This window comes from Archocentrus centrarchus, chromosome 20 (genome assembly GCF_007364275.1).
Source record: "Archocentrus centrarchus isolate MPI-CPG fArcCen1 chromosome 20, fArcCen1, whole genome shotgun sequence".
Lineage (NCBI taxonomy): Eukaryota > Metazoa > Chordata > Actinopteri > Cichliformes > Cichlidae > Archocentrus > Archocentrus centrarchus.
In genome coordinates this window covers 25518993-25544136 of record NC_044365.1, presented here as the reverse complement: position 1 = coordinate 25544136, position 25144 = coordinate 25518993, and the positions used below count along the sequence as shown (strand labels likewise).

At 40.3% G+C, this 25144-nt stretch overlaps 2 protein-coding genes across 6 annotated transcripts; one reads left to right on the top strand and one right to left on the bottom strand.

Annotated features, from left to right (window-relative positions):
- Positions 1-1494: 1494 nt before the first annotated feature.
- sec22c (SEC22 homolog C, vesicle trafficking protein) lies at positions 1495-5949 on the bottom strand. The gene is made up of 7 exons (XM_030756072.1): positions 5694-5949; positions 3902-4113; positions 3491-3654; positions 3086-3265; positions 2842-2960; positions 2418-2483; positions 1495-2323 (listed from the first exon to the last, which is right to left on the bottom strand). Exons 2-7 carry the CDS (start codon positions 4081-4083, stop codon positions 2123-2125), a joined length of 912 nt encoding a protein of 303 aa, XP_030611932.1. The 5' UTR covers positions 4084-4113; positions 5694-5949; the 3' UTR covers positions 1495-2122.
- A 9-nt stretch (positions 5950-5958) lies between these two features.
- On the top strand, positions 5959-23699 carry nktr (natural killer cell triggering receptor). Of its 5 annotated transcripts, none has more exons than XM_030756068.1 (17): positions 5959-6098; positions 9028-9106; positions 9674-9748; positions 12890-12997; positions 13507-13551; positions 14921-15008; positions 15853-15882; positions 16753-16898; positions 17593-17812; positions 17963-18130; positions 18260-18347; positions 18765-18913; positions 19024-21705; positions 21812-21895; positions 22121-22180; positions 22537-22638; positions 22949-23699. In XM_030756068.1, the coding sequence occupies exons 2-17, from the start codon at positions 9049-9051 to the stop codon at positions 23016-23018; spliced, it is 4173 nt and encodes a 1390-aa protein (XP_030611928.1). In that variant the 5' UTR covers positions 5959-6098; positions 9028-9048; the 3' UTR covers positions 23019-23699. The 5 variants fall into 5 exon arrangements, with proteins under 5 accessions (XP_030611928.1, XP_030611926.1, XP_030611929.1 ...); XM_030756066.1 differs by having other exon boundaries at positions 19000-21705; XM_030756069.1 differs by lacking the exons at positions 5959-6098; positions 9028-9106; positions 9674-9748 and adding an exon at positions 13830-13853 and having other exon boundaries at positions 12927-12997; positions 19000-21705.
- Positions 23700-25144: the final 1445 nt, after the last annotated feature.

The window sequence follows — 25144 nt, the reverse complement described above, 5'->3', positions numbered from 1 at the left end:
TCAAAAGGTAAACAAAAAATAAAAGACAATTTCCCTGTCATAAAAAAACCCCTAATAGTGCAGTTTTTCTAACAAATTACAACATAGTCAGTGCTTTTATACCCTCACATATGTGGAAACATAATTACATGGAAATTACACTGGAGAAGAATAATTAATTATTGTAGGAAAAAGTTCAATACAAAGAAGGATTATTGTTTCTGTTTTAAGGTCATTTTTCATGTTCTTGTCTATGAATTTCATTTATATCCATATAAGATGCTGCTTGTTGTACATCTATGTCTTTGTGAATTGTATGGGTGGGTGTACCAGACCCCAGAGGCCTGTACAATGAAGCACGATTTAGTCTTATAGAGATGACTTCAGGGTTAACCCGAGGTTTCTGTACTATGAAGGTAATTCACTTCTTACCAGGGTGTATCGCCCTGGTATCTTGTGCTGCAAACCTAATTTGCTCCAGAGGAGGTTATGCTCCAGGTTAGAGATCAGCAGGTACAAAACCACTGCCTACTGACCAATTAATTCTCTGGAAAATCCCTGAGACCTCTGAGCACAGACAGTAGGAGGTTCAAAAGTTTTTTAATAGCATCTAATTTCTTTGTGCTTCCCTGCTAAGCATCAATAATTAATGGAGATTGTTAGATGCAAGTTTATTCCTTGATTTCTTTTTTCTTCTGTTGGCAGCAAACAATTTTACAACAATGTTTTTGTTCTATGAACATCAATAATTAATCCTAAAACAGGGCACCTCTTTGTAACTGCTGATCTTATATCAAATTTGCACATAGACAAAGCCTACTGTATGTTTGAATTCTGTTTTTAGATTTAATCCAAGGCTGCAGCTAAACGTATAAAAAAAATAATATGGTCTTTTAAACATGAATTGAATGAAATACTTAATTATAATCCATCCAGTTCTCCGGTGTCTTAATGAGAGAGCTATGATATTGATAAATCTGTTAACTTACACAGTCGGTATTCTTGCCAGCTTCCTTTCCTGACTCCAAATGGGTCAAACTTTAGAGATATAGTACCCTGGGTATCTTGAACTCGCTTCATAGTACAGACCTCAGAAAGAACAGTTAAGGCTAACCTTAGCTAAGGCTTAATAAAACAAACAAACAAACCCACATTTACATTACCACAACGCAGAGATCAGTAGAAAAGGTGCAACTAAATTTTGGAGATAAAGAGAAACAATCTTCTTAGTACGTCTCTACATCATACCATACCTGAACATATGAATACCCTCCCTTTTTGAACAGACTGTTAAGAAATAACGGAGCCCTTATATGTAAACCTTTGCGACCCGGTGCTGAGCACTGACTATAAAACTATATATCAAAATAAACCAAACCAATCAACCATATTTGCACTGCCACACAGAAAGAAAACAACCCAGAGCTTTATATTTACATATCTGAATTTTTTTCTTTGCCTATAGAGCAAGTTATTAAAAAAAAAAAAAAAAAAAAAAAAAATAACATTGGCTACTATACTTTATACTTTCCATTAAATAATTTAGGTATCATGTGTCTACTAATGTAGGATAGACTCTCTTACCATCTGGGAAAAGTACGACTGAAATCAATTTTAACTCGCTGTGACTGAATGGTATAAAATGTTTATGAAAAGCTAATCGGTGGTCTGCAGTAGCAGAAATACTGAGCTGGGTGTGAGCAGAAATGCATACAATTACAAACCCACAGCTTTAACAGTTAGGACTGTGACATAACGGGAAAAACTTTGGTCAGCAACCCTGACTGCAAGAACTTCTTTTATCTTCTTTAAAAACTTTTTCTAAAATTTGGGTTTGACTGGGATTCATCAGTTTTTGTTCTTCATGTGCATTTTCTTCCTGGTTTGAGGTTAAACAGATCATTTTAAGGATCCAGAAATCATTGCGTTTATCTGTATTCTCTTTGAAAACAATGTACACAAATTGCAGGTACATACTTTATATGAGAACATACGAGCCCGTTATTGGAATTTTTCAATCTTTTGTTAAAAAAAATCCACAAGACATCCTCGTTAATCTTGTGGTTCGAGCCGATTACTTCCACCGTTTCTCACTTGCACTGAAAACTGGAGCAGTGCAATAAATGAAACTGTCCTGCGCTCCTCAGACGCCACAGTCACTGGTTCTGTCTTGGAGTTTGCGAGTCAGGGTGAGGACGGTGGAGAAGGTGGCAACAGAAATGTGGAAAAGGAGCTGCCACACATTTCTCAAGCCGTGCAGGTGCAAGTTGCATAGGACGATCACGCTTAACAGAGTGAAGCACTTCAGTTTCTTCAGAGATGAGTGGAAAAGGTAGAGGTGGCACTACAGAGCAAGTCACATGGAGAATCAGAAAACGACCGTCATGAGCTCATTTCTGTCTGCAATCAAGAGTCGTGTTAGTGTGTGAACTATTTACCTGAAAAACACAGCAAGCAAATGCTAGGAGAAATGCCACAACATTCCAAATGCCTTCATAATCATCCTGTGAAAAGGGAAAAAAAAAAAAAAAAAAAAAAAACAACTTTCATTTGTCATTCAGGTCCCAGTCTGCTACTGCATTTATTTCAAATTAATTCACACCATTTGTGCATACCTCATGATAACAACTCAGAGCTCACAGCAAAATGCTAATGCACAGCGGTCAGTTCAGCCAGCTTGCCTAATCAGTAATTAACATTAGCTTATGCAATGCTATTTCCAAATATCCTGACTTGAACAAACTGTTTTGCTATGCAAGTGAGGAAGTCATAGCTTATGACCGTTGCTCTGAATACAATTTATATTTCCTAAGTAAATGAACAACAATTTATCAGATGATCAGATGCCAGCACTGACCGTACCTGGAACGTGTACTCTATGAGGTGCACGCCACGGATAACATTCAAAGATGCACACATGATATTAAGGACGAGAGAGAGGATGCCCGGCGCTGTCACTGGTTCCAGTCTCTGATTTTGACCTGTTGAGCAAAAAAAAGAAAAAAAGGACAAGAACTCTCCTCATTTCTGCATTACAGTCACAGAATTCATATTACTGTCAAAGGAAGTTAGCACACTACTGTACTGTAAATGCTTTAAGTCTTACTAGCTCCAGGATTCTGCTCCATATGCCCATTTGCAGTGCCATTAGTAAACTCCACCTCATCCAGGTTTATTACTTGAGGTGGATGGATCCTCAGATCCTCCTGGACTTCTGCCAAAGTCACCTCTAGGGCTGGGCCACCGCTGTGGTTGTACTGCTGCTTCAGCTTCTGAATAGTGCTGTCTGTCAATTGGCAGCAAGATTCAGAGAAATTAAGAGAAATTAATTGATTTGTCATTTAATGCATGTTAATTTAGCAAAACACACACACACACACACACACACACACACACACACACACACACACACACACACACACACACACACACACACACACACACACACACACACACAAAAAAAAACCCAATCCAGAATCAAATCTACATGACAAAATTTCTCTTCCCTCACCAAATTCCAAAAATGGATATGGCCTGGCTGCCAAGGCAACAACAGCGCTTTTGAAGCATGCTGTGAACTCCCAGCGCAAATCTTCCAGGAAGCAGAAGGCTTTAGCAACGGGGAGGCTGCAGTGACACACAGTCATGTAGGATACACCCTCTGAAGAGACGAAGCTGAACAGGTGAGAGGAGAAAAGGTGTTTAGTAAACAAACAGCCTGGCACAGTGTGACATGGATGCTTCTCTGTTCACATGGACAACACTGCGTATGTCTTCCGTATCACAAAATCAAATACATGCTGGGTTGCTTTAGGCTGTGTGTTGTGCATTTTTTTTCTTTTTGCAGTTAGCCGAGCTGCTACAAATCTGTCTACTGCCACTGCTGCTGCTTTTTGTTTCCTGAGTCCTAACTATTCCTTACTATATGTTGAGCTCCTGGCCCTTAATGGTCCCTCTGTTGGGGAAGTGGGACAGCGCCTTGCTGATGGTCTTAATCTGTTGCTTCCTCTGCTGGAGCTCTCGGTTGTGCTCAAAGTCTGTGGAGGCTGACAGGGGGAGTCCATCCCTGACCCGAACCACAAAGGCAAACAGGATCACAGACATGATCCACTCGGTCCATGAAGAACACACTGCCTACATGGAGCACAAAGCAACATCAGATTACTGTTATCATATTGATCAGATGAGATCAGTACCTAATACTAATCTGTTTTGTACTGCATTATGCTGACGTGCTGTTTGCATAAATGAACACACATACTACATCATACTACAAAAAAAAATATAGAAATTTCTCTCAAAATATGACTTAAGCATAAAATTGAAAAAACTGAAAAGACTAACAAATTATCTCAACAAGGTTTATATGAATTATATTTCAATAGCATTTGAACAAACATGTATACAAAATTCACCTGATTTTTTAAGATAGAGGTGCAGTGTAAATACTATTAGTATCATGCTAATAAGACAAATTAAATTAAATTAAATATACTGAGCTGTTAGTCTCAAATTCAAATTGAACTCAAATTAAACATTTTTACATTACATTTTCTTTTTTATTAAATTATGTATATTATTGTTTAATTTAGTTACAATAATATACTTCATGTGGATTATTTGGAGTTATTTTGGTTACAATATTTTTTCTTCTCCTTTTGGGTGCTCCCTTTAGGGGTCACCACAGTGGATCATCTTCCCCTAGCATCCTTTGCTGTCACACAAACCCTCTGCATATCCTCCTTCACTACATCCATGAACCTTCTTCTCCATGGTATTCCTCTTTTCCTCCTGCCAGGCAGCTCCCTATCCAACCACTACAGCTACAAACCATCTCAGCCTTGTCTCTAAATTTGTCTCCAAATTGCTCAACCTGAGCTCTTCCTCTGATGCACTCATTTCTAATCCTGTCCATTCTGACCACTCCCAATGAAAATCTTAACATTTACAGCTCTGCTTCCTGTCTTTGTCAGTGCCACCATCTCCAATCCACACATCATAGCAGGTCTCACCCACATCTTGTAAATCTTTCCTTTCACTCTTGCTGCTATTCTTCTGTCACAAATTACCCCCGACACTCGTGTCCATTTGCGCCTTCTTGCCTGCACCCTCTTCTTCACCTCTACCATCCACTGTCCCTTGCTTTGGATGGCTGACCCCAGGCATTTAAACTAATTTACCTTCACTACCTCTGCTCCTTGCATGTTCACCTTTCCAGTTGTCTCCCTCTCATTCACACACATGTATTCTGTCTTGCTTCTACTGGCTTTCATTCTTCTTCTACAGAGCATACCTCCACCTCTCCAGGCTCTCTTCCAGCTGCTCCCTACTCTCACTACAGATCACAATGTCACCTGCAAGCACCATAATCCACAGAGACTCCTGCTTGACCTCATCTGTCAGCCTGTCCATCACCACTGCACTGGTCACGATATTGTGACAGCTCTGCTTTCAGTAATGCTGTACAATCAGCAGCACAATGACGGTTAAATTCAATCGCCACCTCTCTAACTTCAATAAATATAATAAAATAAACATTACGTTGCAGACTATTAGTTTTAGTTGGTGTAAACAGATGGCAAGTGAACAGAAAAACTGCGTAGGTTTAAAATTAGTACAGTCTGCTCATTTTCCTTAGTTAAACACCACTTGGAAATCTTTGAGCTTTTAGTCTAAAGCAGTTCAAACATTCGTGACATGTTGTTGCAGCTTACCTCATTATCATGTGTTTCATGCTGCACCTTGTCCCTTAGCTATTGTAGGTTAGCTGACTAATGCAGCTTATCAAAAAGCAAATACACCATAACAAGGCAGAAAACCCGCCCCAGCTTCACGGTACAAACGCAATCAGTGATCGAAATAGAGAGCCGTCCTTAATAGCGAATTATAACAGAATATTACGACATTAAATCCAAATTAGTCCTGCGAGCTAACTTGAAATCTGCTTCCTGATACAACAAAACCACAACAAATCTTCTACGGCGAGGCGTAAGGGACAAAACTACTCGGTTGGCTTTCTGATCAGCCCTGCTCACTTAAAAAAAGGGCAAGTTAGCACACACATGCTAATCGCCGACCGTCAGTGACTAGCTGGTTATTTGGCTAGCTACTGGACAGAGGTAAGTTACATTATTCATAGCTTTTGATAATCTGTAGTGGGATTTTCAGTGCTGTATTAAACCCTAACAGCCACAGCAGCCGAGTCAGTGTTTGCGTAATTTGTTTAGCTAACTTAGCCAGCTCCTAGCCGTTAGCTCCACCGTGCAGGAAAAGCGCTAACGTTTGTGGTAATGGTGTTCTTGTAGTAGCCCGTGGAAATTTCATATAGTAGTTTCTCAGCGTGGCTTAAACCCGCACTAACCTTAGCTTGTTTTGAGATAAACCCGAGCTACAATGCGTGCCGTGCTATACAAGATTCTTGGTTTCATAAATGCCGACTCTGTGAGCAGTCTGGATTTACAGCATCCGCTTTATTGGTTACTATAGTCTGCACGACATGTAAGCTAATTATCTAAAGAGGTGTGTAGTAGAGGGACTTCTCTGAGTTGGTTATTGTTTTCTATTTGTAGCAGCCAAAATTTCACAGTTCATGCCGGTGCCATTCCTCGTTAACCAAACACAGCCAAGGTTAGTAATATGATACGACTTATGCTATGAATATAATGCAGCTCTGTTTATCCGAAGAGACGGGCCCCTTGGGCGAGTGTGTATAGAGTCAGTATTATCATTTTTCACACATTTATTTCCTTCCTCCTGTGTAATAACTGCACAGATGCCTCCAGTTTCACGTCTTTATCAAGTTGCCAGTTCTGCTTCTGTTCTGGGGTAAAATCCCCATCCAGTAAAGGCGACCTAATAAATTAACACTGCAGCTCTTATGTTAGTCCTCATTATACTTACCCATTATACCCCTTTAACAGCTAAGTTTTATTTATTTATTAATTTATTGCACTGATTCTTCCAAATTTTCTCTCAGGAAATTATTTGTATCATCGTGCCAGAAATGTTTGCGTATTTGCTAGATTTTATTTATTAAGGGAAAAATGCTATCCAAACCTACCTGTCCCTTTGTGGAAAAGTAATTGTCCCCTAAACCGAACAACTGATTGTGCCACCCTTGGCAGCAACAACTGCAATCAACCATCCATAACTGGCAATGAGGCTTTCACATCGCTGTGGAGAAATTTTGGCCCACTCTTCTTTGCAGAATTGTTTCAGTTCAGTCACGTTGGAGGGTTTTTGAGTATGAACGGCCTGTTTAATAAGTCCAGACTTTGACAGGACACTCCAAAACCTTTTTTTTTTTTACATTTTTGTTTTACCCATTCAGAGGTGGGCTTTCTAACCTAACCCTAACCCTATTTCATGGATGCCGTTTTTGCCCAGTCTCTTTCTTATTGTTAAATCTTGAAATCCATTCTTTAGATGTTGTTCTGCATTCTACTGTGACCTTCTGGATGAGTTGTTGCTGTGCTCTTGGAGTAATTTTGGTAGGCCAGCCACTCCTGGGAAGGATCACCCCTGTTCCAAGTTTTGTCCATTTGTGGATAATGGCTCTCACTGTGGTTCACTGGAGTCCCTAAATGTTAGAAATGACTTTGAAACCCTTTTCCGACTGATAGATGTCAGTGACTTTGTTTCTCACCTGTTCTTGAGTTTCTTTAGATTGTTTCTTTAGATCTGCTGCCTTTTGAGATCTTTTAGCCTACTTCACTTTGTCAGACAGGTTCTATTTAAGTGATCTTTTTGATTCAACAGGTCTGGCAGTAATCAGGCCCAGGTGTGGCTAGTGAAATTTAACCCAGCATTCCAAAAAAAAAAAAAGTGGTTAATAACAGTTAATTCATTATTTAATGAAGGGGTATAGGTTTGGATAAATTTTTTTTTTCTCCTATAATAAATGAAATCATCATTTAAAAATTGCATTATGTATTTACTCGGTTTATCTTTGTCTAATATTAAAATGTGTTTGATCTGAAACATGTAACTGTGACAAATTAGCAACAACAACAAAAAAAGAAATAAGGAAGGAGGCAGATACATTTTCACAGCACAGTATTTCAGAGCGTGTTCTTCTGTGTTGCCGTTTTATTATTCGGTAATTGTTTCTATCAACTGAAAGCTTGTGGTGTGGTGCTTTAAGTGGCCGGAAGTGAAGTTGAGCACAGTAATCTTTTTGTTCTGCTTGTTTGGCTGCAGAAACTCTCAGACACATTTCTGCTGGGTTTTTTTTGTTGTTTTTTTTATTTTGAAGAAATATCCAGCACAAAGCACGGAAATGAAAAGAAGAAATGTTGAATTAACCCAGACATTGCTGAATAGTTGATTTTATTTATTTATTGCTTCTTTACCGTGTTGCACTTTCATTACTTGTAAAGCTGTTTGACAGCTCAGTCCACTCACCCACACAAATTCCAAACATTTCCTTGTACTGTAGTTGTGATGAAAAAATGCAGTGCTTGGGCTGACAATATTGTGCTTTTCCTCTTCACGGCTTAGTAGTAGAGCACTGATACTGAAACAAGTTGGGGCATGGTTTTGAAAACGCAACAGATTTTTTTTTTTTTTTTTGGTGATAATTTTTGTCACGTGATGAGGGTAAACATTGGGATCTGTTGATGGTGTTTGTTCTCATTGTTTACTGGGTGCTTGTCCACATATAAATCAAAGGTGCTCAAACTAAAAAGCTGTAGATACACTTTGAGGATATAATTAATGTTACAAACCAGGCTCAGCAGGAGCGGTGACATTTCAGTGTTTGTTATAGAGCAGTAAATATACAGTGAGGAGTCTGTGGTGTGCTCTGCTTGGATTTGCATAGTCTGTGTATTTCCCCATAGACTTGTCTCTCTTTCGCCCTCCCTCTCCCCTACCATCGCTCTCTCCTCCCCTTTCCGTTTCTCTTTGCTGTCATTTAGTCTCTCCGTTTGTATACAGGCTCTTTTCATTGTCCTGTGTCTCTCTAGGCTTAAACTCGCATACAAAAAGGGGAGCAGCATTATTTTTCTGCTTAGCTTCTTTCTTCTTTCTTTTGTTTTTGCATTTTAGATCATCTGGACTTTGATCACAATGGGGGTGAAAGACCGCCCTCAGTGTTACTTTGATGTGGAGCTCAACCGGGAGCCAAGTAAGGAAATTCTTTATCAATTTACAGGTGGAGGGATTAGTTAATCATGTAAACAGCCTAATTTAACTTCCATACTTTAAACTGATATCATCATCAAAAAAAATGATATTTAAATTAATGTTACATGTGGAGTTTGTTTTTGTAGCTCGAGGTTTTGATATTCATTTTCAAAAATGAAAGTGCTGCATAAACTTGGTAGACTGGTTTGGTTTTAACTTCATCTGTGCTGAATGGTTATTATAGAAGCCTATCCCTGATAGCTGATGAGAATGCAAATATGGACCAGATCATTTAGTGGCCACCTCCTTAAAAATGTAATTGACTCAGCTTTCCCTCACAGTGTGGAATAGTGTCCGACTTGCCATTATCAACACAGAAGTTCATATAATGTTTAAGTGTCACCATCTTTGTATGCAGTAACACTTGGCTACTTAATTGTAAATCTTAATTGACCTAATAGAAGATTATTTTCCATTGTTTTATATGTGAGTTCTTAGGTTATTTTTTTGACTTTCTTTCCCATTTCTTACTGATTTTTTTTTTCTTCCCTCCTTTTGTGTCTTGTAGTTGGGCGTATAGTTTTTCAGCTTTTTTCAGACATTTGTCCCAAGACAAGCAAAAACTTTCTCTGTTTGTGCACTGGTGAGTAATACTCATTCAAGAATATCTTTTACTCAAATGTCATGTTTTTGCAGTGTTTAGTGAATTGTATATTTAAATAATTTAAATAAAATGTGACGCAGCACGCGAAAACCAGGCTAAAATCCAAAATTGTAATTTTTAAAAATGTTTGTTTCCCTAAAATTTGAAAACATCTAAATTAAAGTAAGATTTAATTCACGTGTCTTTCATTTTGATGACTTTTTAACTTGAAGATAGTCAACCTTCCTTATTTTAATTGTTGTGCTTTAATAATGATGCAGAGAGATAGTTACTTGTTGCATGTTCATAAATGAATAACCTTCCAATAAATACGCCACTAGGTTTACAAGAAACTGTGAATCGATCACAGTTGACACTGGTATTGCCACAGGCTAAAGGCTGAAGACTTGCCAGCATCACTAAGAGGGTAATTTTTGTTCAGCAGTGGTAGCACATTGGCAGTCCATTGGCAGCTACAGACTGCCCGTCTACCTATAGAGAGCATCTGTTTTCAGATGGGAGCAGTGTCAAAAGTACACTACATAGCCAAAAGATTTCACTCGTCCATCCAGATAATTGAATTCAGGTGTTGCAATCATTTCCATGGCCACAGGTGTATAAAACCAAGCACCTAGGCATGCAGACTGCTTCTACTGATGGCACCACACAGTGTGCAGAGGTCACCGACTTTCTGCAGAGTCATTTGCTACAGATCTCTGAACTTCATGTGGCCTTCAGATTAGCTCAAGAACAGTGTGTAGAGAGCTTCATGGAATGGGTTTTTCATGGCCGAGCAGCTGCATCTAAGCCTTACATCACCAAGTGCAATGCAAAGCATTGGATGCAGTGGTGTAAAGCACGCTGTCACTGGACTCTAGAGCAGTGGAGATGTGTTCTCTGGAGTGACGAGTCACGCTTCTCCATCTGGTAATCTGATGAATGAGTCTGGGTTTGGCAGTTGTCGGGAGAACAGTACTTGTCTGACTGTAATTTGCCAAGTGTAAAGTTTGGTGGAGGGGGAGGGGGGGCTGGTGTCGGGTTGTTTTTCAGGAGTTGGGCTTGGCCCCTTAGTTCCAATGAAAGGAACTCTTTTGAAGACATTCTGAACAATTTCATGCTCCCAACTTTGTGGGAACAGTTTGGGGATGGCAACGTGATCCAGCATGACTGCACACCAGTGCGCAAAGCAAGGTCCATAAAGACCTCAATCCAATAGAACACCTTTGGGATGAATTAGAGCGAAGACTGTGAGCCAGGCCTTCTTGTCCAACATCAGTGTCTGACCTCACAAATGGGCTTCCTGAAGGATGGTCAACAATTCCCATAAACACTCCTAAACCTTGTGGAAAGCCTTCCCAGAAGAGTTGAAGCTGTTATAGCTGCAAAGGGTGGGCCGACATCATACTAAACCCTCTGGATTAAAAATGGGATGTCACTCATGTTCATATGTGTGTGACAGCGGACAAGTGAATACTTTTGGGAGTATAGTTATGTGGTACCGTCTGTGGCCTGCTCTTGCTTGTGCTGTTGTTGGTCCATCAGTCAGCTCCAGAGGAGAGCAAAGTTGAACACACAAAGAGCTGAAGTGAAACCAAGTGTTAAAAACAATGAGAAGTGGCCACTCATGCTTTATTTTCTTAATCCTTGATGATGTTTTTTTTTTTTTTTTTTTTTTTCCTTTCATTTTTCTCCTGTTCCTGGTGAACTCTGATGTCATTTTCCTCCCTGTTCCAGCCCACATCTCAACCAATCAGCATTTGACCGACACTCAGCATCATGCACATTGAACAACATGTAGTTGGGATTTCTGAGGACTGCACAGGAGCCCGTTTGCAGTGGTTAAAAACTCCTTTCCGTAGGCTCTCAACACGCAAATACTTCAACAAACGGACAAAACTGTGGTAGCATGAATAAAGCATTAAGGGGACAAATTTTGCTGGTTGCCTGGCCAGGTCGCACCCCCAGGCATGTTGGCTGCTGAGCGGGGGTTTGCCCCTCACAGCTTCAGTTTCTGTATCAAAGTGTTCAATAAACTACATTTTTTCAGATGTGGTTTTGAGAGATGTTTGTAGACAGTGAAATTAAGATAACAAACATTGGAAAGCCTGGTTGTTCTTGATTATGTCTTTGCTTGGCTATTTTTGGGCACAGCTGGGATTCAGTCTGCGTCTTTGACTGGCTTTTACGTGCCGCTTCACAAATGTTGACAGCCTTATCTGTTTGTCCTCACACGAGTACAGCTGAACAGGGTATAGCTAATTGCTGAGGCAAGAGCATTATTAAATAAGTGAAACAAAATGAAAATAATGCAAAAAAGAACCTAAATCACCTTTGTTTTTTAGCTGTTTTATGACTTATGGTGTGGCTAGTCGGACTCCCTAGATATTTCATCCCACAGGGCAGGGTAGAGTCTACTGTAGAAGCAGTAGTATGCCTAGAGAGAGTCATAAATCTGCAAACACATAGCTGAACGATCCTCCATCTCATTTTTCACCTCACCTGGCCGACGGGAATGCGATGGCAGCAAAGGCAGACATGGGAAAAGGCTCATTAGTTTGTTCCTGAACCAACACACGTACAGACGACACATCAGTGAAACAGTAATACACACCATTCGGCTGGTGCAGTTTGCTGCCGCTTTCTCAGTTTCTAATGTGTCCTTTTAGAACTGGATCAGCTCACACCAAAGGAAACCAAACCCTTGGAACAGTGCTGAAGCCAAAGAAGTATAATACTAAACCCTTTAGCTTAGCTTTTCATTTGAGCACACAGCCTTCTCTTTGCTGAAAGCCCCCTTCAACACATCTAATTAAATCCTGCCTTCACGTCCTCTCACCCCAGGAGTAAGGGGACTCTGGAGGGTAATAGCTTTGGGCCAGTATTGTGTCCCCGGTTAGTATTGGTCCAGTGGAAGATTTATTAATGAATTTGGCAGTCCTCCAAGGGAGTAACAACAGGATGCCTTACCAAAGGGATATAGTTTACTGAAAGCCACCACCCAAATGTGGCTTTCATTTATTTGTGGCAATATTAAAGACCTGTGTTTCTTAAAACCATCTAGTAAACACAGAAGCACTTTGTATTAGCAGGTTGAGTGTTTTGTTTTTGATGAGAGCTCAGCTAACACGCGTGTCATTGCAGGTGAAAAGCGAACTGGGAAAGTCACAGGGAAAAAGCTGTGCTACAAAGGCTCTACCTTTCACAGAGTTGTAAAAAACTTTATGATTCAGGGAGGCGACTTCACTGAAGGTAATGTTGTAATCCCCTATTTACTTTAAAAGTTAAAAATGTGTTCATACAATGCTGACTTTATTTTTTTTTTTTTTAATTTGCTAGTTTGTTTATTTCAGTCTAAAATCTAATGAAAAGCAGCAGAGCAGAACACAGCTTATGAGTGGGGAAAAAAGCCTCTCATTTGGGTTAAGAAGGATTAAATGCTCTCCAGGTAGAAAATGTTTTTCAGTAATAACATTAATTACAACCTAAATTAAAATGGGTAAAAACTGATCAAAGCTTTTAATCTCATCAAAGTGCTAACATACCGTAAACATGCACTTTTGCAGCTTTGTTGTGGGTGTTTATGGCAGGAATCCAGGAGACTGTTTCCTAAACATGGCAGCCGCTTCAAAAAATGAGCCCAATAAACACGAATCACTGCTGTTTTTGATGATGAGACAGCACCTTCTCAGCATCTACACACAATTATTCTGATGTGACATAAAGAAGCTGCTATTAATTTACTTTATTAATCTTTGCAGGAAATGGAAGAGGAGGGGAATCCATATATGGAGGCTACTTTGAAGGTATTTTGAATATTAAGTTATCTAATAATGTAATAATGACATATCCTAAAAAAAAGCATGAATATAATGTTGCATAGGTTGTTGGGGTTTTTTTTTGTGTGTGTGTGAATTGCCCTATGTATGACTCCAATGACCTTCACATTTCCATTGTATAGTTCTTTCTTCTATCTAGTAACAGTAGTAGGCTTTATCAAATCAGCATGGAGAGTAGGCATTCTCTTAACTGAAAGCTACAATCTTCCTGCCTAAAATTTTCAACATTATTCTCTTATTTATAGAGTGGTCTTTTGCAAAATGAAAAGGTAAGAGATGAACACAGCTCCGTAACACCATGTCAACATCGTCCCCACCACCTTCCTCAGTCAGTGAAAGCAGTGCAAATGCTCGCAACGTCACGTATGCGCATTTGTACCGAAGGGTTTTCCCCCCTAATGCCTCTGGCTGCTCAAATTAGTTATTTATGTTAAATAAGTGGCATTTAACCAACTAGCAGGACATGTAGCCAGAAGCAGGTGGTTTTGCTCCTTAACAAGACTACTTTATGTTCGCTGCTACAACATGGATGTAGTGTGTGCAGATGTGGTATAACAAAAATAGAGGCATTGAAAACCTTTAACTTTAGTAGTTATTCCACTCATCACTTTTATACTGTATATTATCATTCTGTTAAGTCTTACTCTGGACATTACGTGGACTGTTATTCACAAAGGTGCTTTGAAAAACACCACCCTGCATTACTGTTACAGCTGTAGCTGCTGTTTAAAGCTGGAACCTCAAAGTAGGCAGTGACTTCTCCTTTTGAGACTGACCAGCGTCACTGAGAATCTCCTAAATCACTGGTCCCGACAACTTTTTCAAAATCAGAAGCCTTTATTGTCTGTTTATTTTTCTAACTTTGGAAAGCATTCAGAGACAGAGCCTGTGTCACCCTGCTAAACTGATGGTGAACCGCAGAGCTACATATAAACATACATATAAACATCTAAATACAACTTGCAGACTTAGTTCCTGGTGGCCTTGCAAGAGCACACTTGTGATGTGCTTTTGCAAGATAAAGAGTTCACTTTGAGAAATGCATGCAACATGTTTCACATGTCAGCAAGTGGATCCCTTTGTAACTATGATATGAACAGAAACCAATATGGTGTCCTTTCATCTGGAAACAGTAATTGTGTCTAATCCTTTCTGGCTTGGTGCTTTAGTAACAGACTACAGTAATATTTGGCCCAAAATAAAACCTTTTGTGTAACAGCTGACTTTATGGAAGGATAGGTTGGTGAGACAGCGTAAAAGTTTGATGGATTAATACGCTTTTTTTTCCATGAATATTTTTATTAACACTAGCACCTTCTCTCTCGTCTCCCGACAGATGAGAACTTCACTCTCAAACACGACAGAGCCTTCCTGTTGTCGATGGCCAATCGTGGGAAGGACACCAACGGTTCACAGTTTTTCATGTGAGTAACTTTAAAACTTTTTTTTTTTTAACTTAACCCCCCTCCCCCCTACTATTTTACTGTCATTCTTTATAAAATTTTGTATTAGTTTTTGCTTTCTGTCTCTTTTTTTTTTCTGTTTTGAAACTATAGAGTAGAATTTGTCATTGTGTGACCATCAGCAGTCCCCTCCTCTGTGTGCAGTTAGATTTCAAAGTGCAGAGAAACATTGGATTCATTCTTTTTTCACCTACAATTGTTACATTTTTTCTCTTGCCGTTTTTGTGTAAAATTTACAGAAACTCTAGCATCCTGCTCTTCCAAGGTAATGTGTCTCAAAGGCTGTGTTTCTCTCTCTCTCCTGACTGTATTTATCATTGAGTAGTTTGTCTTTGCAAACATTCTGCACAGTACAGTGTTTATTTTGGACATGCTTAAACATTTCACAAATGGCTTAAGGTGGCTCATGTTATTTGGTTTCCTTTATCACGAAAACAGGTTGTGTACATAAGATTGACATTTCTGCCATGATTACAAATTTCTGAAGGTGAAAAAGTAGAAGCATTGTTTTTTTTTGTTTGTTTTTTTTGTGCAAACTGATTGACTCGCAAGCAAAAATGATAATGTAATTTATCACACTCTGCTGTTGAGTGTTTCCAAAATTGATTTGCAATCAGATGTCATTAAAGAAAGGTTTGTCGCACAATTCCTTTTGAGATTTTCGCTGTGGTACAGTAGCATCCCCATTTTGTTGGAGGTATTTGTTTATTCTCATTCTTTTCTCCTTTTTTCCTTCTATTCATGTCCCTGCCTCTACCTTTGGTTGACTCTCCACCTGGCTTACTGCTGGATTATCCATAATCAGCACAACTAAGATGGCGCCTCATCTTGATGGGTAGGTCTAATTCTGTATATATTTTCCTTGTTTCTTTTTCCTTTAGAGCGCCTAAAAATTAGACTTTAAAAGTATTTTTATGTAATATATATATATTTTTAATTACAATAAAAGGAAATAGCAAGATATTGATTGAATTACAGTAAGCAGACATCCCAACAACTATAATTAGTTCTCTGTGTTACTAAACTCTTATTAAGGTATGTTAGGCCTAGGGACCAGTTGGCCAGTTTTCTGGCTTTGTGTGAAATTGTTTACAAAGAGGTTGCTGTACCAAAAACCTTCTGGCGATTGCTTTGGTCAGTAGCAGATCGCCAGAGTCGCCCATAGTTTGCATGGAAGATACACACCTGTGTGCAGACACTCACCAACTACTCAGTAAACAGTTTGTGAAACTCTGACGAGTGTGAAAATGCCAGAAATGGAGAAAGTTTGCCAGGTCATGTTTGTAAATGAGAACTGGTTCTCAAACATTTTACCTGGTAAAATAAAGGTTTAAAAAAAAAAAAAAAAAAGGTGCAGGTTTTGAAATGTGTTAATTTCAGTGGTAAGGCACAACTTTTATTTTGAAGGCAAATTGTGTTGGTCTCTAGGCTTGCATTACCAATTAATTTCACAGTGACTGCCAGCAACCACTTGTAGCCGTGCAGGGAATACTAATTTTCCCTATCGACTGGTAGTTGCCAGGCATTAGTAGATTACAACCCTTTTGGTAGTTTTCAGACTTGAGCTGAATGTACTGTGCTGATGTAGGATGCCTTTTCTCATAGGAACAAGTTGATTGAGGGGGGGGCTTGTCGTGGTTTTGAAGTAAGATAATAATAAATTTTATGTTGAAAGTAATTTCGAACTTGTCTTGCATCTGTTTAGAGTCCACGTCGTCTTTGGTCTTGTCATCTCCGGATTTGAAGTGATAAAGAAGATTGAGGGGCTGAAGACTGATTCTGCTAGCAGACCCTACGCTGATGTGAGAGTGGTTGACTGTGGACAGCTGATCACCAAGTCTGCAAACGATGGTATATTCAGTAACTGATCTGGTTTGTCTTAAAGGTTTTTGATCAGTAAATCTGATGAAAAGCCCAAACACATCCTGGGTACTGTAGTTTTTGGAGAATTGTATTCAAATAGGATTTTCTCTTTGGTCTCTGAGAAAATACAGAACACAATTACAATACAAACATACTTCATTTAAAATCTCACCTTTGTTTAGATTTGATGTGTTGCCACCCAGCCAGTGTGTAAGTTTTCTTATAATATGAAAGCTTGAATAGATGATCTGTACACAAGGTTACACATTTATAAGCTCTTTTTGTTTTTGTTTCCAGTGAGGAATAATGTGCATTGCCTGTGATTATAACTGGGTCATATTTTATGCTCATGCTCATTCTGTTGGCATTTGGATGCCAGAGTCTTCCTCCCACCGGCATTAGCATGGGGCGTGTAACTGGATCTTCTGTTTAATGAGGATCAGCGAGGTGATCTCTGTGGAGTTCAGTTGGCTTCAGCCCACCTGACTTTGCCAGGGCTGCTTTCATTGCCTCTAACATACCAGGAAGAAGCAAACAAAGCTTTTCTTGTACTTGTGTCATACCACCCTGAAAACGGCTCCTGGCATCTGAGCTTTCCCTCTTCTTTTATTAACTATACCAGTCAAGTATTCTTGGGAATTTTAATTTATTTTCATGCATTCTGTTATATTTCTTCCTGCAGTGCTAGAAGGCAAGCGGAAAAGAGCTTCCCATTCTGCTGACTCGTCCCTCAACTCCCATGACTCGTCCTCCCAGTTCTCTTCAGTGGAGTCTGAAAGTGAATCTGATGCAAAGCACAGACATCACAAGCAAAAGAGACAGTCCAAAAGTAAACGATCCAAAAAGAAAAGGAGGCAGTTAAAGAAGGAAAAAGATGCAGATACTCTGCCTTCTAAGCAAAGGTGATTTTATTTAGTTATGATTATCCTTGTTCATGATCACATGTATTGTCACAGTTTTCTGCCAGTTGAGGCTCTATAAATTTCAACATTAACAGCTTTAGGAGCTTTTTTTTTTTGCTTTTCCTAACAAAATCATAACTACTCTCACAGTCCTGTGGAAAGAGAGACACAGGAGGAAAAGAATGAGGTGGAAGAAGAGAAGGAGCTGGGTGGGAAGAGAGATAAGCCTGTTGTTCGACCAGAGGAAATCCCACCAGTTCCAGAAAACCGCTTCCTGCTGCGACGGGACATGCCATCTCAGGAAGATAAAACAGAAATGTCAGTTCTAAGTTGTTCATTTATATTGTTTTTCATAGGAATATTTTTAGTGTATGCCGTGAACGCCACACACCTAAGTAAATAGAGTAAATGCTGTAATTTGATTTCATTTTCAAATTTAATTTTCAGAGTTGATAAGGAAGAAGCAACTCTCCCAGCTGAGCAGAAACCAGCGGTGTCCAAGTCTGGACGGAAGATCAGAGGCAGAGGAACAATAGTAAGATCAGAGATTGCTAATATAATGCATATGCAATTATGCACTTCATAAAATTGTTTTCCAGTCTAGGTTCATAAGATAAAACTGAAGAGAATTTTTAAGAAAGGACATTCCCTAACCTACATTTTTATGCATTATTTTCAATGGCCGTATAAAAACCCATGGGCGTCTGGGTGGTGTCCATTGAAGTGTTCACTCAAACTTCATGGTTAGATAGCTTATGACCAAAGCAAAGTTGGGATTGTATATGGGGTCAAGGTCGTATGGTTAAATCTTTTTTTTTTTTTTTTCTTTTTTCATGTCCACTTCATATCTAAGAAATGGTTTGAAAGATTTTGATGAAACTTTGCATGATTATTCTCCATATCAAGACATTACGCAGAGATCAACTCTCTCCTTTATCTTTTACTTTGACAGCGATATCACACTCCTACAAGGTCTAAATCACGCTCTGCCTCTGTAGAGGAGCGTGGAAGCAGTGAAACTCCACCGCACTGGAAAGAAGAAATGAAGAGAACCAAAGTTTATCAACCCCCAAGCATCGAGCGTTGGAGCAAAGGAGACAAGTACGACTGAGTATTTTACTTCCCAGCTTTTTCTTTTTTTTTTAGTTTCCCCTCTATTTTCTTTCATGCATCTTTTGACTTAACAGATTGAATGACCATTCTTCAAGCAGATGGGATGACAGAAGTGACTCTGCGTGGTCCCGGTCTGCAGAGCATTCCTCAGACCGCAGCTCTGAGAGGTCCAGTCAGCGGTGCCAGCAGAAGAAGGCGAAGAAGAAATCTAAACACAAGAAGAAGGCCAAAAAACGGAAACATGGCAAGAAGAAGATTTCCAAGAGCAAACCACAAGAGCCTTACCAGTCAGATGGGGAAAGGTCCGTATCTGCAGAGAGAGCATTCAGAAGATCTCGTTCTCCAACTCGTTCTTCTTCAAGTCCGCATCATTCTTCACACAAAAGGAAACGGCGGTCCTCAAGGTCATACAGGGATTCCCGATCCTACTCTAGGTCCTACAGTAGGTCCAGTCGATCCAGATCTCGAGGAAGGTCTCGGTCTTACTCAAGGTCTAGAAGCCGGTCTGGATCTAGAAAGCGATCTTTCTCTAGATCCAGATCTTGGACCTATTCTCAGTCCCGATCTAGATCAAGGTCCAGGTACAGATCCAGATCCAGATCTTTGTCACCACCCAGAAAAAGAAGTTTTTCCAGATCTCCAAGAAAGAAAAAAACAAGCAAGCCAGATGTCACGATCCCTGTGAATGAGAAGCTTCAAGAGAGCAAAGTCACACCTGTCCCCAGACTGCCTGCTGTCCCAGCTCCTGAAAGTGTCCCTGTGATCCCACTGAGCGACAGCCCTCCTCCCTCACGCTGGAAACCAGGGCAGAAACCCTGGAAACCATCCTACATCCATATTCAGGAAATTAAAGCTAAAGTAGCTCCCAGTAACATTTCCTCAACTGGGCAAGCAGTTGATACTGCAGCAGAAAAAGCTCAGACTTCAGCTACACCAAAGTCTCTGCCAGGTGACTCTGAAGGTAACAAAGCACACAAACCTGCACAGCACTCACACAGTAACTCATCCAGGAGCAGGTCCTACAGCCGTTCTTACAGTCGCTCACAGAGTAGAAGTTATAGTAGGTCCAGGTCCAGATCTACTCATCGGCACAAAAGCAGGTCATCATCCTACAGCAGATCAGAGTCTGAACAGTCCCAGAAAACAAGTAGCAGAAAGAAGAAATCACTAGACAAGGAGTGGAAGGAGTACTACAGTTCTCTGAGGAGAATAAAAAATTTAGATAAGTACATTTCACTGACCAGCAGTCAAGATGCTCACTCGGGATCAGAGAACAGGACAGACAGTGAGCGCAGTCCTGATATCAGTGGGTCTGTGGAGAAAATAAAAGACAAGGGCAGCTCACAGGATCTTGAGAGAAAACATTACAGTTCAGTGCCAGTGGAGAACTTTAATAGCAGGTCTGAATGGGACAGTGACAGTGATAAGGTGAGCCAGAGCAATAGTGCTCTCCCATTAAAAATACAGAAAAAGGTGGCTCAATATAGTGAATTTCTGGAGAAGAAGTTATCTTCTACTACTGGATGGAATTCGGAAAGTGACTCTGAAAATTTAACAGCTAGGGCATTAGCTGTTTCTGAAAAGGAGGAAGGGGAGGCTAGTTCAGAATCAGAATATGAGATTTCCAGAAAAACATCTGAGGGAGGGAATGCTCTGGCAGCTTCTGGTCAGTCAGAGGAAAATCATGAGAAGGCTGCAGAGCCAGAGAAGCACAAGAGCAAGAAGAAAGCTAAACGAAAGCATAAACATAAAAGGAGAGGTGAGAATAAAGGCGGTTCCCATCACAGTAAGGACAAAACCAAGAAAACTAAGAGAAAACCTCAGAAGCTGAAAGAGACTTTTCACTGGCAACCACCTTTAGAGTTTGGAGAGGAAGAAGAAGAAGATGAATCCAAAAGGGAGAGGCATAGTCCTAGAAGAGTTGTTAAAGAAAGTCCTGGTGTTAATAATATGAATGCAAAGGACCGAAATGTAAGTTGTAATCCTACTAAAGAAGGAGGAGAAGAAAGGGGGCAACAGAGAACAAAAGAAGGTATCAACAAAAACACAGAGCACACTGAACCTCATCAAGAGTCATCCAACAGGAACAGCGCCAGCAGTTCTCACTTGTCAAGTGTCCAAGAGCAAGAGCCATTAGATGATATGGACATTTGCACCCCGGAGCATGATGTTAAAATTGTTGAACCTTCAGTCCCACGTGATTCTCACGACAGCGCCCCTGAACTGACCCTAAAATCTTCCTCAAACTCTTCAGAAATGGAAAGCAATGACAACGCTTTACCTCACAGCAAAGAACAGTCTGCTGTTAGTTCCACGACAGCTGGTGGACTGCAAGACAAAGCAACCGCTGGCAAACCCACTGCCACTGTAATCAATTTAAAATGGAGGCCACTGAAAGGAACGTCAGCTGTACAGAATGTGAATGCACCCCCGGTCACTGTGAAAAATGTCCAAACTCAAGAGAGCCAGACCCTCAACATGCAGGGAGTCCGAATGGAGATAAAAAGCAAAAGCCGCGTCCGACCGGGATCTCTGTTCGACGAGGTCCGTAAGACTGCACGACTCAACCAGAGGCCTAGAAACCAGGAGAGCTCCAGTGAAGAGAGATCGCCCTCTGTGGGGAAAGCAAAGGGAACATCTCGCACACGCTCTCCAAAGAAGTCCCGGTCTGTGTCTAGAAAGTCCCACTCTGTTTCCAGTCACAGGTCACGCTCCCGAGGGTGGTCCCACTCCTACAGCAGGTCCAGAAGTAGATCCCGCAGCTCCAGCTACTCCTCCAGGTACGAGAGATTAAAACACTACAATGATTTGCAGACATCATCTTTAAATCTTAGTAAATTGATAGATTTGAGCAAATTCTAAGTTACAGCATCGTTAATCCTTTAGGAGCCGTAGCAGGAGTTGGAGGAGACGTGGGAGAGGACGATCACGCTCTCGCAGCAGCACATACCGAAGTTACAGGAGTCACAGGTACACTCTGAAACACTCATGGGGCAAATAAAAGATTTGATGGGGACGATTCTTTATTTGGCATTTTATATTTCTGCACAGATTCCTAAGCAAAATCTCAAAACACATCTTTGTTGCATTATGGTGCATTTATAAATGTGTGCACAATGTTTTCGTTTTACAGTTCCTAACCTATGATCTTGAAGTTAAACCTGTGTTTTTTGTGTTTTCCGTTGTTCCCATCAGCCGGACGTACAGTAGAAGTAATTCCAGAAGTCGTTCGTATAATCGCCGCAGGAGATCCAGGTCTGTGAGGACACTGAGTCACATTTAGACATGTAGAATTGTTTGTAGAAAAGGCAACTTGACAGTCTCAAGCTTGGGCATAAACAGCATAGTATGCTGAGAATTAAAAACAAAAAGAAAAGTGCAATATAATTTTATCTTATTGAGAATAGACCTAGAAATCAGATGAATGTGTACGTAAGGAACCAGTTCCATTAAAGTTAAGCTTGTGGAGCCCTGATATTTACTTTTGAGCTGTATTTGTAACTGTCAGAAATGGGTTTTAATGCTCTAGATGTCATCACTGAATTCAGAGTCATTCTGTTGCTAGTCCCAAAATAATACCTGTGCTGTCATCTGGCTGGATGTTAATGCAGGTCAGACTCCTATGACAGCTATTCCAGTCGGAGTCGGAGTGTGAGCAGGAGACGAGGGCGCAGACACAGTGACAGCTACAGGAGCTCAGATCGCCGATCACGGTAAGACTCTGAGCTCCCAGGTGAACTCTGACAGACACTAACAATGTGGCAGGTCTCACTTCAACCTTTTCACCCTCTCAAATCTTTCTGTCCTGCGGCTGAGTGTTATTGTGCTTTGACACTGAGATGTACTCTTTAAAATGAGTTGAAAGTCACATCTGTGCTTTTCGTTTCTTTTACTTCTGTGTACGTATGTGCACACTTTTTCTTTTTTTTCTTTTTTTTTCTTCATGAAATTTCCTCAAAACGTCTGTGCTTTGTCCACACCTCTACAGTGCCTCAACGGTAAAACGTTTTCTTTTGTCTGCAGGTCGTACCGCTCGTCCAGTCGCAGTTCTTCAAGGCGCAGGAGCCACAGTCGTAGCAGTCGCTACAGCTGAGCTACACCTTTAAAACCAGCCTGTTGGTTTACACCTGATGACGGGGATCAGAACCACCAAGTCTGGACACTGTCATATACTAAAAGATCAGCACCTAAAGCTCTAGGAGGAAGACTTATTTCCAGTCTTATTGTCAGTTTCATATGGTTCTGTATGTCCACCCTCCACAAACTGCCATTAAAGTCACTGAGGAAATTAATGTAAATTATAAACCATTTTACAAGCTGATACAAAGAACTTCTTTTTGGGGGGCTGTGACAACAACTGGCTTGAAATGTACCAACACAGCTGCTCAAACAGAAACTTTGAAAGTGAAATACATGCTATACTTATTACAAATAATATGACAGATATTCTGTAAATAATTGAAATAGCTTTATATTCATGGATTGTTTTTCTACTTCTTTTATACACTGACATGTACAATTGTTACAGTATGAGAGTCTAATCAGCTTTGCTGTGTTTGAGGAGTTTGTTGGTTTGAGTTGAGGTTTTGCCTTAAGCTTTGAAAGTGTTCATGAAGTCATCACTGAATGGAATAATGTGTAGCTGGGGTTTTTTTTGTTTTCATTACTTTTTATCACTGTACCATGAATGTTAAAACTGAACTCAAATTAGGGAACTGCAGATTTAGGTTTGTGTTCTGAACGTTTACTTTTAATAAATGAACTCTGGCCTCTCTCTCTGTCTTTTTTTTTTTTTTTTTTTTTTCCCCTCCTCAGGACTTCTGAATTAGTTCCTCAGCAATGGCGCCATCTACCTTCAGTTTATAACTGCAGTGTGTTTGCTTGATCGATCAACACTGTAAGCCCCACATGAAGTCTCAACTCTGGCAGATTTAGCTGTATGCTGTCAAACAGATGATGCTGATTCTAGTTTTCTTTCATTACGAGTAGCAAGATGACACCAATAATGTATTACTTACTAAGAACTGTCCATTAACTACATATATACTCACCAACCACTGAATCAGGTAGTACCCTCTGTTGCCTTTAGACCTGCCTTAATACTGCATGTCACAAATTCAACAAAGTGCTGGAAACATTCCTCTGAGATTTTGAGAGCATCACACAGATGTTGCAGATTTGTTGACTGCACGTCCACAATGCAAATCTGTTTCACCGCATCCCGGAGGTGCTCTATTGGATTGAGAACTGGGTACTGTGGAATACAGTGAACTTACTGTCCAGCATTATCCTGCTGGAAGCAGCCAGCAGAAGATAGGAACACTGTGGTCATGAAAGGATGGACATGGTCAGGAACAACACAATAAAAGTGGTACTGCCAAGAAAATATCCCCCACACCTTTATTACCACTACCAGCCTGAAGTGTTGATACAAAAGATCTTTCCATGTTGTTTATGGCAACTTTTGACTCAACCATCTGATTGTTGCAGCAGAACTGCCGTTCACTGGATCAAAAGTTGGTAAAGGGCAAAATGAAGATAATATATAAAATTACATCTCTTGCATTTGTATATTTTTGAAAGCCCTCTTTAGAGAAACTCTGTAAATCCTTAAGGTTTCTTGGCTGATGCTTGGCAACTTGAAGCTTCAGCTCCCTCCACAGATTCTCTATAGGTCTGAGGTCTGGAGACTGGCCAGGCCGCCCCATGGCCTTAGTGTGCTCCTTCTTTAGGTATTCCTTTGTTGCCTTGGCAGTATATTTGGGGTCAGTGTCATGCTGGAAGACCCATCTTCAGTGTTCTGGCTGAGGGAAGGAGGTTCTTGTCCAAGATTTTATGGTACATGGCCCCATCCATTGGCCCCTCAATCCTGTACCCTTAGCAGAAAAACAGTCCCAAAGCATAATTTTTGCCCCGCCAAGCTTGCCTTGGGGGGATGGTGTGGTTTTTTTTTTCCTTGGGTCATACTAAGGGTTTGTCTTCCTCCAAACACGGCAGGTCAAGTTGATGCCAAAGAGCTCAATTTTGGTTTAATCTGATCACAGCACTTTCTCCCAAGCCTTACTTGAATCATTTAGATGTTCACCGGCCAACTTAAGATGGGCCTGTACACGGACCTTCTTGAGTGGGGTGCTGTGAGATTTCAATCCATTACAGAGTAGTGTGTTACTAATGGTGTTCTTGGTGACTGTGGTCCCAGCTGCCTTCAGATCATTATCA

Excerpts from the sequence above, each read along its gene's own strand:
- sec22c (XM_030756072.1), bottom strand. The coding sequence starts at position 4,083 with ATGTCTGTGATCCTGTTTGCCTTTGTGGTTCGGGTCAGGGATGGACTC. Across the intron at positions 3,655-3,901 it reads GGCCAGGAGCTCAACATATA|CTTCGTCTCTTCAGAGGGTG; the intron begins GTAAGGAATAGT and ends TCACCTGTTCAG. Across the intron at positions 2,484-2,841 it reads TCATAGAGTACACGTTCCAG|GATGATTATGAAGGCATTTG; the intron begins GTACGGTCAGTG and ends CCCTTTTCACAG.
- nktr (XM_030756066.1), top strand. The coding sequence starts at position 9,049 with ATGGGGGTGAAAGACCGCCCTCAGTGTTACTTTGATGTGGAGCTCAAC. Across the intron at positions 13,552-14,920 it reads ATATGGAGGCTACTTTGAAG|ATGAGAACTTCACTCTCAAA; the intron begins GTATTTTGAATA and ends GTCTCCCGACAG. Across the intron at positions 22,181-22,536 it reads AATCGCCGCAGGAGATCCAG|GTCAGACTCCTATGACAGCT; the intron begins GTCTGTGAGGAC and ends ATGTTAATGCAG.